Raw genomic sequence first — 18,912 nt, forward strand, 5'->3', positions numbered from 1 at the left:
CTCAAAGTGCTCTCCAGCAAAAGTTCCTTTCTCACACAACTGGGAAGAGAAGTGGTAATATACTCCTGAGAGAGGACAGAATGTTTATTTAACATATTGTGTTTTAACACATAGAATAGTTCAGAACATTTGTTTGAACATTTAGGTGATGCTTGACTAGGATGAGTGAAGTCTGGGTTTTTTTTGTTACAACTATGACATTGTTGCCTTGTCATGCCCAGCCCAATGAGCAATTTTCTAAATGATGATCTTTAAATCTCCTGCAGTAAAATTATTCTAGAATTCCAGAAGCCTGAATGTTTCTTCCTAAAACACAATTGCCCTGGGGAAAATAGAAACATACCAGAAGATGTCAAACTAAACCCCTCAGCCAAAGAGTAATCTCTTTTGCCTTTGAAGTGCTCCTTTTTAATATAATGACCAAAGAGGAGCAACAAACACCTGCTTCTGCTTTCCTTAAGCTGGGCTCCTGGGAATTGTGTGGTCAAGGTGTTTGGCTTTAAGCCCTTGGTTCAATTCAGCTCTCTCTGTTAAGTTGGGTGGTCTGTCACTGCTGAGTTTACAAAATCCCATTGCTCCATAACTACATGAGCAGCCACAGATAAAAAAGGGTCAGTGTCTCAATTAACCTGGGAAAAGGTACCGAACAACGCAAGGAAATGAAGACAAGAGACAGAAAGGAAAGAAAATGCAATCAGTCAATCAAGGTGAGGGGTCAACATAAAATATCTAAATGAAGGTCATTTGGAGACAAAACATGCTTTCTCCTGTAAAATATGATAAGCACTTTCACTTTAGATGAGTTTTTATTGGTGCATTGTAATTGTACATAACAGTGGGATTCATTGTTACATATTTGTACGTGCACACAACAGAACAGTATAATTTACTCAATTTCATTTATTAAAACTTCTGCCTTTTAGACAAAATAGCATGAACTTGGAGGATTAAAAAAAGTTCAAAAATATAATTGTTTTATTTCATCTAAAATATTACCCTTTATTTTATTTTATTTATTTATTTTTTAATTTCCAGATTTTTAAAGAAGACTTCTTAGCTACCACCAGAGCCTCCAAACATACAGGTCTCAAATAGCAAGATGCTTAATCGCCTCTTATAATTGGAAAATAATCCCCTTGTTCTGACTGTTATTTTATGATTCATTTTGGATTCTTATTCCATTATCATTCCTCAGGAGCTATTTCTAGATTCTTTCATATATACCATTTTCAATTCTAAATTCATCTGTAGCCCCATTCTTCCTCTACCACAAACCTTTCTTAGACTGCCCTGGTACTTCAGCTTTACATCCCTGGTTTTCTAAATTTCTTGATTTCTTTTCAGATTACATTTGCTGATATCTTCACTGACTCATTTTTCCTTTTAATTTTCCTCCCTTATGATGATCATATTTTATCTAAATTGGACAATGTTATCAGATATTGTCTCACTATGGACACATACTGCACCAGTTACCCGTACAGAAAAATTTAGCCCTAATTAAAAGTAGAGCACCAATTGTAGCCAGGCAAAATAATTAAACATTTCAGGTCTGACTTCTGAAAAGCATCATCTTCTTTATCTAATTTACAGTTACTTGTTAAAGCTCAGTAAGTTAGAATTAAAAACATATTTTCTAATAACTGGATAATTGTTAAATTTATTAAGTTTGTTGCTGGTTGGATGCTTGCATGTTATAAATAGTAGTCTTTCAAATTGTGTTACAACTCTATCTAGGTTGCAGCACTGATAAGTTTTCCTATTCTGGCAAGACTGGTTGACCATTTGCATATTGGCTGAGTTATTTTCACATTTCTTTGTACATTCACAATTTAAAAAAAATACTTGATACTAAAATAAGCTAAAAATTCTTTCATTTCCTTCATGCATAAATGTTTTTACAAAGCATCCATGACTTTAATCTGTTCCCAGGCAAATAAGCAAAGTATGTATATATGCACTCCAAATGAATCACTGCCTTTTACACTAAGTGAATATTTGTCTTTATAAATAAGTATTTTTTATCATTGGAAAATGAAATAAATTTGAAATACCATAAAGAATGTAACACTATCATGTTGACTGCTGAAATCTCATAAATATGCAATTTTCTGCATTTTGACCCTGGCAGATGCTATTTTTTTCTAACTGTAAATAAGAACTTTACTGAATTGTACTTTTCAAAGAATAAAGAAAGACATCAATTATAATTTGCAAAGACAAGATTTAGTAAAATTTCAGTTTCCCTTATCTAGTACTCAAATAAGGAATACAGATGGAAGGAAGGAAGGGAGGAAGAAAGGAAGAATGGAGGAAAGAAGGAAGTAAGGAAGGAAGGAAGGAAGGAAGGAAGTCAGATAGTCATTAATTTTCCATAAATATGAACATTGCATGGTAGGAAAAAAAAAAACAAGATTTTTTTTCATTATACAAAAAGAGACAAGAAAAACAGTTGATTTCCATAAGGTAACCACTATCGACTCAGACAGCAATGTAAAAGGCAAGGTTGGATCAAGAAATATAAGTAATGTCAGTGTTTTTCTTAAATAATTTATGAAACCAGATTACTGCAAAATATCTTGAGATTCATCTTCTCCCATCAATCAACCAAGATTTAAAAAAATAAAATAAAACCTGCAGTTCTTAAATCATAGAATTTTACTTGTTTATTTATACTTCAGATTGTCTCTCACCCTAGTGAATAGCATGAAGTGGACCAAAGATTTTTTTTATCATTTACATTATAATTTTAAAAAGAGCATCAAAAAAGAAGAGAAACAGATACAGTATCTTGACAAGTGATGGCAAATCACTGTTTAGGGGCTTGAAAGTGTCCTCAGAACCAAAGCCCATACTAATGTGATTTGATGCTCTGTCTTTACAAAAGATATTCCTTCTCCCCCCCTGCCCTCCCCTCCAAAATAAAGGTCTTGATTAAATATTTCATTATGATGGAAGGACAGGGTGGAATATATTCTTATCATTGTCTCAAATGATATAAATTCTAATAATATGTCAGGAGAGCTTAGCCATTAAGAATAGGTTTGGATTGGGATGTTTAAAATGATTGTCTTCCAAAGTTTTCTTTTGTAACATAGTAACCTGGTGTTTTAAAGTTGAATATTCATCTAAATCTTTACTAACTTGAAAACCAGTACATTTGATTTAGTTTCTGTTTGAGGCATGGGGCACATGATACCATCTGTTGTTGGAATATGAATCACATGAAATGGTTAGGTAGACCTTGGGATATTTTCCTGAATTAAATTATTAAGCCCATATATATTGTTAAAATGCTTTTAATCTCCTTAATTTCAAGGCAATATCTAATTGTAATGATATCTTCTGCCAAGAGATCTTTCCTTCACATTTATTTTGTAGCCAGAGACACTATCCAATCTAGTTCTCCTTGAAGTTTGAGAGATGTGTCTCACTTTACAGCAATGAGCATCAAGATGAAAGAATTAAATGAATCCAGGGCAACTTTTGAATGAAGATGGCATTGACCAAACATTACCTATGCACGTTTTCTCATCCGAATCAAGCTGGTGTCCATGGTTACAGGAACAAAGGGGCCCACCAATTGCATGTTCACAGTGATGGGAACAGCCACCATTGTTCTTTTCACAGCTATTGACAATTTCCAATTCAATTCCTTTCCAAAACAAGCAAAAGATGATCATTAACATAACAAAAGAGAAACCTGAATATATGTCAACAATGAGCACACTTTCTCTGTTGAGAGGATGACAAACTTTATTGGAAATTTATCAACACTCTGTACATTTAAAAGTAAATGTCTGAGAGCTATTTAGCATTGTAAATATCTATACCATATTGAAATACTAATAAAGCTATAAATAATGTTAAGTTGACCAGATGATGCAGAAAGATGAAGATAAGCCCATCAGTGATTATTAAACACATAAGTAAGGTAACTTAGGGAATTCTCAGTATCTTCAAGATACAAAAGTACACGTATTGAATCAACAACCAGAAAGCAAATAAGTTGTTTTCCAGCTGACATTTCTTTCTCAGCTAATTGTATGTTATTATCTGTCCTTTTTTAGGGTCTACAAGTACATGAAACTACTGTTAAAAATAGCCTTGGGACAAAAGTATGTAAGTAACACCAGTGAATTAGCTGATCACATGTAAGTAGTGTCAAGTGGGTATATTAGTCAGCTTTGATGTATATGACTCATTTGTAATGTTAACATACTATTACTTTGAAAACCAATTTGCCAATCCTGGAAGAGGCTACTAATTGGGGACATACTAGTGAGCACTGGCTTCAGCATATGGATGTCAACTGTCCTGAGCATGCAGGTATTACAGCCTGAATTTCTAAGTGAGGAGATGAGAAATAAGAAAAGATTTACCATGTTACCAATATGGAGTTTAGATAGTCTGACTGCTGTTTTTAACTATTAGAGTCCATGTTCCTTCATCTGTGTTGTGTGGACACAGCTTTTCTACTGAGTGTCTATACTGATTCATTCCCTTCCCATCTTAACTGATGAATCCTTTGGAAGAAGATAGGGGGAAAAGAACAGGATAAGAGTATAGGATTGTGATACTTCTCGAAAGCACAAATCATCAACTGCCTAGATATTGGCTAGAATTTCAGAGATCAACCTTGATGATCCTTGATCCACAGCTTCGAGTTCTGGGCAGACAGTAGCCCTGCACGCTCCCAAAGCATCCGGTGCACATCCCTGTCATTGTGTTCAATCCACTGTGCCATCATCATCTTGCATTACCCAGCTCATAACAGATGTTCAAAATGGGTTTTGAATGATTGAATAAACTAAAGACGGATTATGCTAATCAATTATTGTTGAAAGCAAGAACCCTTTGGGGTTTAGAAACAACTAAACTAGTTGTTTTGTCCGAAGAAAATCGGACAGCCAAAAGAAAGATTAAAATTGTAAAGGAAACTGATTTTTTCAAATATTTTAAAATATACATTTGGGATCTATATTTTAACTTATGGGTCTGGTAGTGAAGGTAGGTATACACATCTCTATGAAACAGAATTGGGATTTTTTTTCTTCCTTTTTACAAATGACTTCTATTGTCATTCTTACATTATTTTAAAGTATTTAAAAATCATATTAGATATCTGACAGTTCATCAAGTCTCACTCCAATCAGAATGGCAGCTATTATGAATATGAACAACAGTAAATGTTGGTGAGGATGTGGGGGAAAAGACACACTCTTACACTGCTGGTGGGACTGCAAATTGGTGCAGACAATATGGAAAGCAGTATGGGGATTCCTTGGAAAATTGGGAATGGAACCATCATTTCACCCAGCTATCCCACTCCTTGGTGTATACCCAAAGAACTTAAAAACAGCATACTACAGAGACACAGCCATATTAATGTTTATAGCAGCACAATTCACAATAGCTAAACTGTGGAACCAACCTAGATGCCCTTCGATAGATGAATGGATAAAAAAAATGTGGCATATATACACAATGGAATATTACTCAGCAATAAAAGAGAATAAAATCATAGCATTTGCAGGTAAGTGGATGGAGTTAGAGAATATAAAGCTAAGTGAAGTTAGCCAATCCCCAAAACCCAAATGCCAAATGTTTTCTCTGATATAAGGAGGCTGATTCACAGTGGAGTAGGGAGAGGGAGCATGGGAGAAATAGAGGAACTCTAGATAGGGCAGGGGGGTGAGTGGGGCAGGGAGGGGGCATGGGATCAGAAATGATGGTGGAATGTGATGGACACCATTATCCAAATACATGTATGAAGACACGAATTGGTGGGAACATACTGTGTATACAACCAGAGATATGAAAAATTGGTGCTCTATATGTGTAATACGAATTGTAATGCATTCCACTGTCATATGTAAATAAAAAGATTGATATAAAAAAAGGAAATGTTGATTGCTAAGAACATTTAGAGAATTGCTGGTATTAGAAGTTAGATCTCCCAGGACAGTTTTACTAATATATAATGTTATCTTTCCCAGATTGCTTTCATGTAGTTAGAGTTTAGATAAATACTTGTTTTAAAATTTCTTTTTTTTTTGAATTATACTATTAAAGTTAAATGATTTATTATATTTATTTGAATAGTTAAACAATGCAAATTAAGACTTAAAAATAACATCAAAACTTTTGTTTACAGATGAGAAATATGAGGTTCAGGAAGGATTAAGAAAACAGAGTTAATAAGAAGGAGAGTCTTCCATTTCAGAAGGGTTTTCCTTTGTCATATTGAAGCTAGAATTAGAGAGGCAGTCAGTGTAGATAGGTAAACTGAGTCAGGTCGGATCAAGGAGGTCAATTTGAGTGAGTCTGGGAAGTTGAAGACTGTCCCCTGAGGGATCTTATCAAGAACCTGCCCCTGCTCCAAACTGTTGCCAAGGTAATCTGTCGCAGGATTTCTCCTCCCTACAGGGAGCTATAAGGTTGTTACTGTGTCTTTGGCTACTCCATCCTGCTCTTCCCTCTTCAGCCCACCTTTCCCACCTTTTGGCCATCCCAAAGAGCATTCCTGGGCTTAGTGGCCTATACAGGAAGGAGAAAGGAGTAGGAGGCAGGAGAACAAAGCAAGCATAGGACATATAAAAAGGGCAGAACACCTAGCTTCTTGGGATACCATGATACCAGCTATGGCCCCCTTCTCCCTCCTGGAAGAAGCCTCTGTTACCCCTTTTAAAATAAACCCTGCTTTATATGCTTGCTCAGCGTGCTTCTCTAATGTTCAGACTTAAACATGGGGGGAAGCAGGACTCATCACTGGTAACGGGCGGTATCAATATGTGTTAACAGAAAATGATTTGAGTAGCAGGGCAACCTATTTCACTGAAAGGTATTAATAGTTCTAAGGGAGGTCGTATGAAAGTAGAAAGAACACAATATTTAAAGTCAAAAGACCTGGCATTTGCAGGGTGTACAAGAAGTTTGCACTCCTGTAATCCTAGTAATCGGGGAGGCTGAGGTAGGAGGATCTCAAGTTCAAAGCCAGCCTCAGCAAGAGTGAGATGATAAGCAACTCAATGAGAAAGATCCTGTCTCTAAATAAAATACAAAATAGGGCTGGGGATGTGGCTTAGTGGCCCAGTGCCCCTGAGTTCAATCCCTGGTACCCAAAAAACAAATAAACAAACAAAAACCTGGTACTTTAAGGCTCTGCAATAATAGCAAATTATTTTTTTAATCTCTCATTCTCAACTTTTACCAACTATTAACATAGGGATTGGGTTATGTCAATGTTTGAAAACTAGTGGTCTGCAGAGAGAAAGAATTTGACCCCTAATATGTTTTGAAAATTTTCATAAAATTCTGAATGTTTATATTTTTTTTCTCCTTTCCTTCCACCTTTCCTCCCTCCTTCCTTCCCTCTCTCTCTTCTTCCCTTTCTTTTTTTTTTAAACTAGAAATTGAATCCAGGGCACTTAACTACTTAGCCATATTGCCAGCCTTTTTTATTTTCAGTTTCACTAAGTTGCAGAGGTGAGATTTGAACTTGGGATCCTCTTCCTTAGCTTCCTGTGATGCTGGGTTTACAGGTATACCCTACAGAGCCTGGTTTACCTTTTCATAAAAAATGAAAAGTCTTCTATTTTAAAAAATAAATTAAAAAGCTAATAACCTATAGTACAGTTATTCCAAAAAATAATTTTGCACTTTCATATAAATCTAAATACACTCTTATCTTATTACTTTGCAATTCTAGTCCTGGGGTATGTTTATGCAAGAAACCATATAAAAATACTTACAGCAGTTTTCTTCATAAATTACCAAAAAACTGAAAAAAAAAAAACTTCAATGTCCTTGAAGGGGTGCATAATAACCTAGCTATGGTATATCCATATAATAGCCTACTACGCACCCCCAAATAGAACTCTTTGGTGAGCAGCAACTTAGCTGACAATCAAAGGCCTTATGCTGGATGAAAGGTTCTATACCTTGTGACTCCATTTATCTGACATTACTGAAAAAACAAAAAGCCAGTGATGGAGAACAGATCCGTGGTTGCCAAACGTTAGGGGTAGGGAACAGAGAGCAAGCCACAAATACCTCAGGGAGTTTTCTGGGATTGATGAAAATGTACTTAATTCTGATTGCAAATAGTAGTTAAGTAAATCTATGCCTGTGGTAAAATGGATAGAACTATATAATAAAAAAGAAAATTTTACCATCTGCTAATTTAAAAGATTCAATTAGGAGAGAAGATAATCCTGTCTGGATCCCAGAGCTTTCTCCAGTGGACCTCACACTGCCTGATTTCCAGCAGTACTTGGTATCTTTGGCCAAGTTCTTCCTTCTACCTTTTCTTAGATTGCCTTTCAGGAAATCATACTTTTCAGGTTTTCCTCATACTTTCCTGGACATTTCAGCCTTTCCTGACCCTCTGTCATATTCTAGTTGCCAGGTGCAGAGGTCACCAGCCTCAGTTCTCTGTCCATGCCTCCAGATGCCCTCACTTGGTAGGTGATCCCATTCTTGCTTAAGGCCTAACTACTACTAACCAGCCTTGCCTTTTATAAACTTCTAGATTGTTCTATCTAGATAGAATATAGGCAGAAACTGCCCACTTCTCAGATCTATTTGATCTCTCAAACTTCACACAATGAAGATAGAACTCATGATTTCCAAATATACCACATCTCACTGTCCAATACTCTTTTTCCATGGAACTCCACATTTTGGAAGTAGTCATTCCCATTCACCTCCTTCCGGAAGACCCAAACCCAAGGGTCTTTGTTGACTCCTCTTTTCTTTACATTTTATTAGTAATACTCAGTTTCACTTACAAAATAAATCTCAAATCTGTCCTTGCCATCTCTGCTGCTATTTCTCAATTCAATCCACCACATAGCTATACTGGATGCTTAAAATAGAACTTTTACATACCCACACACACCCACTGTCAGCTCCCTGAAGTGTAGTTATACTATTGGTACATTGATAATTGTACACAATAGTGTGATTCATTGTGAGATGTTTGTACATGCATATGACATCATTTGGTCAATTTCATTCCCTAGTACATTCCCTTTCCTTTCCCTTCTTTCTTCCTTGATACTCTTCCTCTGCTCTACACTTACCCTTTTTATTTTCATGAGATCCCTTTTATCTCTGTAGCTTCTACATATCAAAGAAAACATATCACCCTTGACTTTCTGAGACTGGCTTGTTTTGCTTAACACGAAGTGTTCTAACTCCATCCATTTTTCTGCAAGCAACATAATTCCTTTATTCTTTTTGGCTAAAGTCACATGAACCTTTTTTTAAAAAATGAATATCATAGCACCTTACTGCTTATTCAGAACTACCCCTAATGCCTCCTCATCCCATTTAGAATAAAGTCCTAATTCTTGCTAACTTTTGCCCTGGCTCAATGGCCTTGTATGATGTGCCTCCTCCTACTCCCTGCCTACCATTCTGATTTCATTGCTTATTTATCTCCTTATTCACCACTTCTAGCCCAGACTGGCTTCTGACCAGTTTCCTGAACCCACTAAGCTCGGCCCTACCTTAGAGTTTTAGTTCTCACTGCTCTTGCTTCTTGGATCTTCTTTTCATTACAAACAGGCTGAATATCCCTTATCTGAAATGTGTGGGACCAAAATGTCTTCCATTTTAAACTTTTCAACTTGTAGAATATATACTTATATATAATGAGATATCTTGCAGATGAGACACAAGTTTCAACACGAAAATCATTTTTTTCCTAGCCACTTTATATGTGTGGCCTGAAGGTAATTTTACGCAATATTTGTAGTGCACCTGCGCTTTGATTGCATCCCACCACATGGGGTCAGGTGTGGAATTTTCCACTGTGCCATCATGTCAGGGCTCAGAAAGTTTCATATTTTGGAGCATTTGGGAGTTTGAATTTTTGAATTAGAAAGAGACAACCTGTATTATCAATATGTGTTGTGACAGAACATATTTATTTGATAGCTCTTCCATTTTCTATCTCTTCTGTATGAATTTACATTCTGTAAAAGGAATGTCTGACTTGTTGATCATTGTGTCTCTAGGCTGAGAACAGTGTCTGGCGCATGGTGGGTGTTCACAAAGCACTTGGTTAGTTGAGTCGGAGAATCCAGACACATTGACAGAGTGCTTGCTCCTTTTGGGCAACACTTAATAGGAAGTAAGTAGTAAGTGTCCTCTTTAGAACCAGAATTCCCTCTCCAGTTCAACACAGTTCCCATAGCTCTTTATTTCCTCATACTCAGCCTTCTTTACACATTTCTATTTAGTCTTGTGCTGGTCCCTGGAGTAGATTCTACTTAAAGAACTGGAACCTACAATACATTTTCCAATATGTATCAGAGTTTCAGGAGGGAAATCAGAAGTATCCATCTGAAGAATTGAATGTGGACTCATTTCATTCTTGCTGGTTTCCTGTGATATTGCATCAGTACAGTTCTATGTCTACTGATGGTAATTTAGTACAAATTAATGATAGTATAGTAACCTCTTTTAAAAAAATCTGGGACTAAGCCAGGCATGGTCATGCACACCAGTAATTCCAGCTAATTGGGAAGCTAAGGCAGGAGGATTGCTGCCTTGGTAACTTAGTGATATTTTGTCTCAAGATAAAAACTATAAAGGTCTAGAGATGTGGCTTTGTGGTAGATCATCCCTGGGTCTAATCCTCATTGCCGAACAAAAAATATATATGTGTACATATATATGTACAAACACACATACATGTGTATATATGTATACATATGATTATGCATGTGCATTTGTATATATATGCACATGAATAATCTGATTTATACATATATGTGTATATGTGCATAGATGTATATGTATATATGTATCAATATGACTAAAACAAGTTCAAACTCGTATCTATAGCGGCCTACTAGAAGTAATTGACATTTTGAGTTCTTGATCCACATGACAAATATGGCTTAATATCATACTGTTTTTTTTTAAATCATACTAAAAAATGATCCTCACAGATTCTCATAGGTAGCAAATAGATTATTTGTAATAAGTATTCATAAAACTCAATTTAAACGGTATTATGCATGTTGTTGAAGGAAGGCTTGTCTAACCATGCTATGTTTGGAACTTTCCAATTTCTAATTGGAAATCAGTGAGAGGTACTTCATAGCTCAGTGTGAGGATATAATGGTTATACTATAAAATGTTTTGAGACCCTCCTCAAGAAATTACATCAATATAAAACACTGTTTTCTAGGCAAAAGGTAAAGTAAGTCCCCTAAAATACACTTGTTAGATGATGGGCAATAATTCATTATTAAATATTACTATGCTCTGGAAAGATTTCCTCTGCATATAGGTTTTGAAACACCTCATAATACAAGTTTTCACCAAGAAAGCTTTATATGTGAGTAAATACTGAGGTCTGGTGATGACTTTGGGAAGAACTTAGCCAAATAGTCACATAAGGGAAATGAAAATTAAAATATATTTCTATTAAATGTAGTCAAGTATAGGGCAAATTGCTTTCCCAACTAAATTCTACAGAATGTCTATTATTCATAAATCATTACCAATAATTATCCCCTCTTTTATGATAACTGAGAATGCACCACTCAGACTACAAAAGGTTTATTTCATACATTTGTAAATATATTCACCCACTCAAACTGTGTCCATATTTAAAAACCAAATATTAAAAATAAAGGAAAACCCATCAACATTTTTCTCTTCCTTAAAGGATTCCTTAGGGCATTCAGGAAAAGACTGACTTTAGAAGTTGTATCTTAATCAGTAGTCAATTTTTCCTTGCCATCTTATTTAGTTTGTTCTTTAAAAGGCAAATATCACCTTAGCAAAAACTTCAGTCTACAAACAGTAGAAATATACCAGAAGACTTGAAGGCCACACTGGCAAACCAAGAACCACAGAATTTTATGCAGCGGAGACTAATGAATTCAGTGACCTTAATAATATCTCTTCAGGAGGGAGCTCAGTTAAAAATGCTAAAATACATATTCTATTAATCACCATATCTATGCCTCTTCTTGGTTAACAACAATAAAGAGACATGTAATGTATATAAACAGATGATGAAGTTGAAAGGGTAGTATATATAGAACTGAAAGACCCTCTTTCAAACCCAAGTTCTGTCACTTGCTGATTTTGTGTTATTGGGTTTTTGGCTTTAGTGTTAAATGGATAGTTTACAAAGATGGAAAAAAACGGAGAAGAACATCTCTGGGATGTAGACTTGTAAGCAGCAATTTGGTTTTGGCTCTATCAATTTTGGTTTTAGAAGTCATACAAATGAAGACATTGAGTATATAGTTAATTATATTCATATGTAGTTTAAACAAGAGAGACGTTGGAAATATTTGACATTGAAATAGAATACAGATGGAGAGGAAAGTATATTACTGCAGAAAGGAAATGAGAAATTTAAGAAGACTGAAGGTAGTCCACTGTGTTGAAAGATGCTGAGAGGCAAAGGAGTATAAAGCCAGAGAAACTGCCATTTAATCTGGCAACATGGAGGTCTTGCCTGACCATGGAGGGGTAGAGATGGAATCCTGATTAGTATGGGCTGTAAGATGAGAAAAGAGAGACACTGATCATGGTCATTAAAAATTTTGCTGTGAAAGTTCTACTGGGATGTGGGCCCATGCATGTGAACATACTTTCAAGATAGAAAACACTTGACCATGTTTCTAGGTTGATGAGAACATTCCAGAGGCAGAAATGACTATTCAGAAAAGAGGGAGATAATTGCAAAAGCAAAGCTATGGCGGTGTTAAGAGATAATGGAATCTAAACAAGATGGCTTTTGATAGAAATAGGGCCAACTCTTTCATACTAATAGGAGTGAAGGCTTCCCCATGTGATTCTAGGGGAGACTGGGAGATTGTTGGTAGGATAGATTGCCTACATTTTTGGATGAGGTCAGAGATAAGATGGAATAAAGGCAAAAGTATGGAAAGATTGTCAAAAAAAGATTTGGAAGAGCAAAGAGGGTGAAAGTGATATAATCTGGCATGATTTGTGGGTCCTGCCATGCTGCTTAATCATCTGAGTGTTACAGCATGAAGTTTAAAACAAAACCAGTTAGCATGTCTATGCTTTCAACACAGCAAAACTCATCTGCTAGGGTACAGATATGGAATAGAGAAAGCAGGGAAGAGGGCATTCAGAGAAGGTAGGATCAGAATATGGAAAATTTTATTGTCGATGGATGAAGACCACCTAAGAGGTAGAGATGAAGAAATCTGTCATAAACAAGAGAAAAACGTCTGTCATTTGAAAAAGAGGGTGGAAAAAAGTTGAGATGAATAAGGATGGGAAATACTGAGGAAGAAAACTTGAGGAATTTGTATCAGATAGTTCTAAGCTAAGTGAAATGGGAAATGTATTCATCCACAGATGAAAACCAGTAGGGAAACCACGGTTTCCAACCAACAGCAGCTACTACAGTGAGCTCAGCCCACTAACATGGCAACATATCCCTAATAAGGGGCATATTAAATTGTGTAACTGGACCTAGATAAGGAATAAGTTAAGGTCAGAGGACATGGATCAGATTTATTTGAAGAGAAGAGGTAGAGGGAAGAGTGAGAAAGACGGGAAAGTAGGATGAGCTGCTTAACCAGGCAAGCTGAGTGGAGATGGGGGAAGGAGGAAAAAAGCCAGTGTGGAAGACAGGCACCTGGTCCCCCACTGGGTCGAGCATGATATTGCAGCCTAGCATGTCTCCTGCAGGATGGTTCCTTCACTCCTTCTAGTTCCTTTGCCTTCAGTTTTACATTGAGTTTTGTAGTGATTAATAAATAACGCATGGCAGCAGTGATAAAGAAAGGCACTACTTCACAAAGAAGAGCTCTCAAGCCCAAGAGTCCCAAGTCAGAAACCCTGAGGGCTTAGTTCTTGCTCACCCACATGGCAGATCATTACACCAACCATTTTCTTCTGACTCTGAGCCCCTCTTTCTTTATCTGTAAAATGGAGGGAGATGGACTTCTTAGCCCTCACCCTGATCCTACCCCAGGGGGAAATTGTCAGGAGATTCTGCTTTGGCAAGATATGCAGTATTGTTCTTCTGTTTACTGCATTTATTTAGTACCAGTCAAACATACTTATTTCCTGAGCAGCAGTTGTGGCCACTTACTGTAACACTGATGTCCATCAGCTCCCAGCTCAAAGCCAGGGTCACAGGCACAAGTGAAAGACCCCACTGAGTTCACACAGCGATGACCACAGTGAGCAAGCCCTTCGGTGCACTCATTTATATCTGTAGTGAGAGAGACAATAGCCATGTCTTAGCAGCTCTAATTAAGACTTCTTTGTAAACTATAAAAATAAACTACCCTTCCCCCTCCATTTATCCCCTAGCATACAATGAAGTGTCAAATACCATATGGGCTCCATATTCTTAGTATGAAGAGGGCATTTATAAAAACCAACTTTCTCTTACTTCTACCTTTGGTCTTATGCTCATAAACACTTCTAGCTAGTAGAACCTACAATTATCTATTATTTTTTAAAAAAAAAAGAAAAGAAAAAAAATAGGTCCCTCAATAATACAGGTAGAAGTTAGTTATTAAAATTTGCCTTTAGGAATATATATCACACTGTTAATCAAAAACAGCACTGCTCTGGTTTAAATTAGACAATATGTGTGGCTGCTGGCAAGGCAGGTTTGGGGCTTTTATATGTAGCAATCCATGGTTTATGTTGTGCAAGGGAATGTTACAGGCAGGCCATGTGAACTCTGGAACCTTCGCTCTTGGTGTTGACCATTAATTCTATTCAGTGTGACTTCAGTTTTGAGGCGCAGGTAATTTCTGCTCCTTCCTCTTAAAGTGTCAGGTCTCATCATGATTTTTTTTACTAGTATTTCCTCTTTCCACTGTCCTACATGTTTCAAACCAGGGCACAGAGAGGAATACTCATTCTTTTAATATGTTCATAAAAATCTAAATAGGCAGTAGTTTCAAGGATATATTTTATGGTTATAATGTATCAGATCTTAAAAGGTTGAAAAAGATGGTAGAGATGTATGTATGTATGTATGTATGTATGTGTATATATATGAATCTGTCTGCCTGCCTATTCATATTCATCAATTTTCAACTATTTAATAAGACCCTATTCTGTTCCAGGTGCAGATCTGTGGAAAGAGAAGTCTAAAGCAAAATGTTTTCCTTAGAATAGTAGGCTAACCGAATCCATAAAAACATTTTATCTTAGTTTTGGCTTAAAGGAATAAAGCAAACTTAACACTAATTTCTATGTCTAATTATTTTTTCAATTTCACAAAATGTTTATCAGTTCTGTAAGTCAGGAAACATTTTTGTATTTTCATAATTAATCTAAATAAGCTGTTTCTCATTACACGAAAATGTCATGATAAAAATGAAGGATTCTGCGATTTCTCAGAAGTTATTAAAACAAAGACTGTCCCACAGGAATGATTTCCTTTATCAGTCCTGGTCATGGAATAATTTATCACTTTCATCTTTGAATTGAAGTATGACTGTTTTGCTATTTCTGAGAAACAGAAATGTGTAACCTTGTATTTACAGAGTTTCTTTCTTTTTTATTTTAATTATTCCTACCTTCTGAGAACATTCATTTGCACACACTTGCTTTTCAAAGGTTATCCCCACCTTCTGCAGTCTATAATAAAAATCTCCCTGTATGGTTATGAAAGGTTTTGAAATATTAATTCTAGAAGTCATTTCAGAATAAAAAAAAAAACCAGAAAACAAAAAGCATTAATTCTGAAGCTACACAAGGTCTTTTTTCTTAATTGTAACTAAGAATTTCACTTAGTTTTATAGCATTATAAAAATACCTTTCAGAGTGATCAAATAAGAATTTAAATGTTCCCTTTTATGCAGAAATGAAAACACCTTTGCTCCTAGCTGTTCTGCCTATTCAAAACTGAGCTACCACAAAATTTCAAACAATTACACAATTAAGCCATCAGCTTCCGCTTCCTACCTGCACAGGCCTTTTTGTCTTCAGACAGCTGGTACCCTGGGTGGCAGGCACACCTGGCCACGCCATTCTCACTCTGACACATGTGAGCACATCCATTCCCACCTATGCAGGGGTCCATCTCTGAAAGCAATTAAGCAGTGAGAGTTTACAATTCATTCAGTTTAGAAAGATGAGCAGAGTAGAAGGGCAGTCAAAGAAGAACCAAGCAGCCATAGAGCCCCTGGATTTCCCACGGAAAGATGGAAAGGACTCCGCAAAGACATTTCCCCATTTCCCATGGAACTTGTTCAACAAAAGTATTCCCATTTTGTGATCTGAACCTCAAACTCAGACTAATCTAAATGTAGATTAAGGCCAAAGAAGAATTAATTCATCGTCACCCTTCCACAAAGTATGCCTCCTGCTCTCTGGTATCTGAATTGAAGAACCAGCAGAGACTCCTTCAGATACCTCTTGACCTTCCCTCTGGCTCTTTCCACCTTTTCTGTTTCTATGAGTAAGCAGGCTTATCCTTAAGTAAAGCCTATTTCTTCTACTAGGTCTGCTGCCTTTGAACAAGTAGTCATGGGGTCAGGAGACTGAGGTCTGGAGAGATGGAGGGAGAGTCCTAGCTCTAGAAGGCGTCCAGGTAGCCCTGAAGAAGCTGAAATGCCTCCACTGGAATTAAATCAGCTGGCCTCCTTCTCTGCTTCACTTGCTCCTATTTTAATCATTCTTAGTCATGTTATCTGGAAATTCAAAGCAATGGGAAGCCACAGGACCTATCAGGAGTCTGCACAGAGCTTATTTGTCAGTTTTTGTTTAGTGACTCTGGCCTGAATCTATGAATATAGCCTTGCCTTGTCTTACAGGCTGCTGGAATGGGACCTCAGAATGTCCACTCCTGCCCCTGCCTGCTCCATGTGAAGCCAAGGCTTTATGAAAATATAAATAACACATACAGAACAATATACATTGTACTGCTTCTTAATTTTTGGATATAGAGGTATTGAGGAGAAATGTCGATGAATTTGGGGAGTATTACCATTTGAACAATATCTTCTGAAGTATGAGCATGTTTTTCCTTTTATTTAGACCTTCAACATTATTATTTATTTATTTATTTCAACATTTCATAGTTTTCAGTATGTACATTTGCACTTCTTTGTTAAATTTGTTCCTATGTGTCTTATTATTTTTGATGCTGTTGTAAACGGAACTGTTTTGCAATTTCATGTCTGGATTGTTCATTGATAGTATATTGAAATTCAATTTATTTTAATGTGTCAATCTGGTATTCTGCAGCTCTATTGAATTCCTTTATCAGTGTTAATGGGATTTTAAATGTTCTTCTAAGGGTTGTCTTTTTAAGAATTTTTTTTTGTTTTTTATTTTACTATTTAATTGCACAAATATACTGGGTACAGTGTGATTAGAACTTTCTCTAGAGAATATGATATGCTATGTGGAAAAAAATATTTTGCTTTTCTTCCTTCCCAAACTGGATGCTGTTTATTTTGTTCTTACCTTATTGCTTTAGCTGAAACCTTCAGAACGATGCTGAATAGACATACCATATGAATGAGCTGACACCTTGTCTTATTCCTTATCTTAGAAGGAAAGCTTTTTTGCTATTTCACAATTACAAAATTATTATGAATGATTATATCTATGTTTTTTAAAATAAACTCCCTTCACTGGAATGAGGAATTTTCATTCTATTACAAATTTGTTAGGTAATTTTATTGTGAAACAATATTAAAAATTTTAAATTCTTTTTTTCACCCATTATTGATATGATCACGAGGTTTTTGTCCTTTACTTGTATGGTTTATTACAATAATTAATTTTTAGATATTTTATTAATCTCTTTTCCTGAAATAATTCTCACTTTGGTATACCGCATAACACTTCTATATGTTGTTGGATTTGATTTCTTTGTATTTTGTTGAGGATTTACATATCTATACTCATAGGGGATATCAGTCTACAATTTCTTTCTTGCAATATCCTTGGTTTTGTTATCAAGGTGATATCATGGTATGAATGTGAAGTGTTTCCTCCTTTTCTATATTTTGGAAACATTTGTGAATAATTTGTATTAGTTTTTTTTTTTTAATGTGTATTGTCATTCGCCATTGAAAAAGTCCTTGCCCAGGACTTTTCTTACTGGAAGCTTGAAAATGAGTAATTTAATCTCTTTACTTATTATATGTCTAATCAGATATTCTATTTCTTCAGAAGTAAATTTCAATAATTCTTGGAATTTGTCTATTTCATTTAAATTTGTTGTTATAAAGTTGTTTGTAACATTTCTTTATTCTACTATTTATTTCTGTGGGGTCAGTAAACAGGATCCAGCTTTCATTCTTGGTTTTAGTAATTTAAGTCTTCCCTTTATTTTTCTTCATCTGTCTAGCTAGGAGTTTATCAATTTTATTGATCTTTTCAATGAAACACTTTTGTTTTTGTTTTATCTGTTGTTTTCCTATTCTCTATTTCATTAGTTTATACACTAATCTTTATTATTGTCTTCCTTTTTACTTGCTTTGGGTTTAGTTTGTTCTTGTTTCTCCATCATTTTGATGTGGGGAGTTGGGTTATTGGTTTAGATTCTTTTTCTTTTTCCACTACAGGCACTGGTAGCAATAAATTTCCCTCTATCACTACTCTTAGCTACATCCCAAAGTTTTGTTATACTGCATATTTATTTTGACTCATCTGGAAGTATTAGCTAATTTTCCTCATGATTGTTCTCCTCTGATCCATTGGTTATTTGGAAATATGACAACTTGCCTTAATAAATTCCTTTTAAATGTAGTTTTAGGATGACAGTGAAATTGAGAGGAAGGTCCAGAGATTTTCTATATACCCTGCTACAGTTTGGAACTGAAGCGTCTCCCAAAGGAGCACGCATAAAGTCAATGGCACTATTGGGAAGTGGTAGGACTTGTAAGAGGTGGGGCCTAGTTGGGGGAAGTTAGA

At 35.8% G+C, this 18,912-nt stretch overlaps 1 protein-coding gene across 6 annotated transcripts in view; it reads right to left on the reverse strand.

Annotated features, from left to right (window-relative positions):
* The window catches only part of LOC107149531 (EGF-like and EMI domain-containing protein 1), a 613,012-nt gene that overhangs the window by 95,855 nt on the left and 498,245 nt on the right, over positions 1-18,912 (reverse strand). For all 6 annotated transcript variants that reach the window (XM_048814351.1, XM_048814354.1, XM_048814352.1 and 3 more), the window contains 3 exons: positions 15,949-16,068; positions 14,111-14,233; positions 3,518-3,655 (listed from right to left, as the gene is read on the reverse strand). In XM_048814351.1, the coding sequence (XP_048670308.1) occupies positions 3,518-3,655; positions 14,111-14,233; positions 15,949-16,068 (381 nt within the window). The remainder of the gene's footprint in view (positions 1-3,517; positions 3,656-14,110; positions 14,234-15,948; positions 16,069-18,912) is intronic.

The sequence above is a fragment of the Marmota marmota genome, unplaced genomic scaffold (genome assembly GCF_001458135.2).
Source record: "Marmota marmota marmota unplaced genomic scaffold, marMar, whole genome shotgun sequence".
NCBI lineage: Eukaryota > Metazoa > Chordata > Mammalia > Rodentia > Sciuridae > Marmota > Marmota marmota.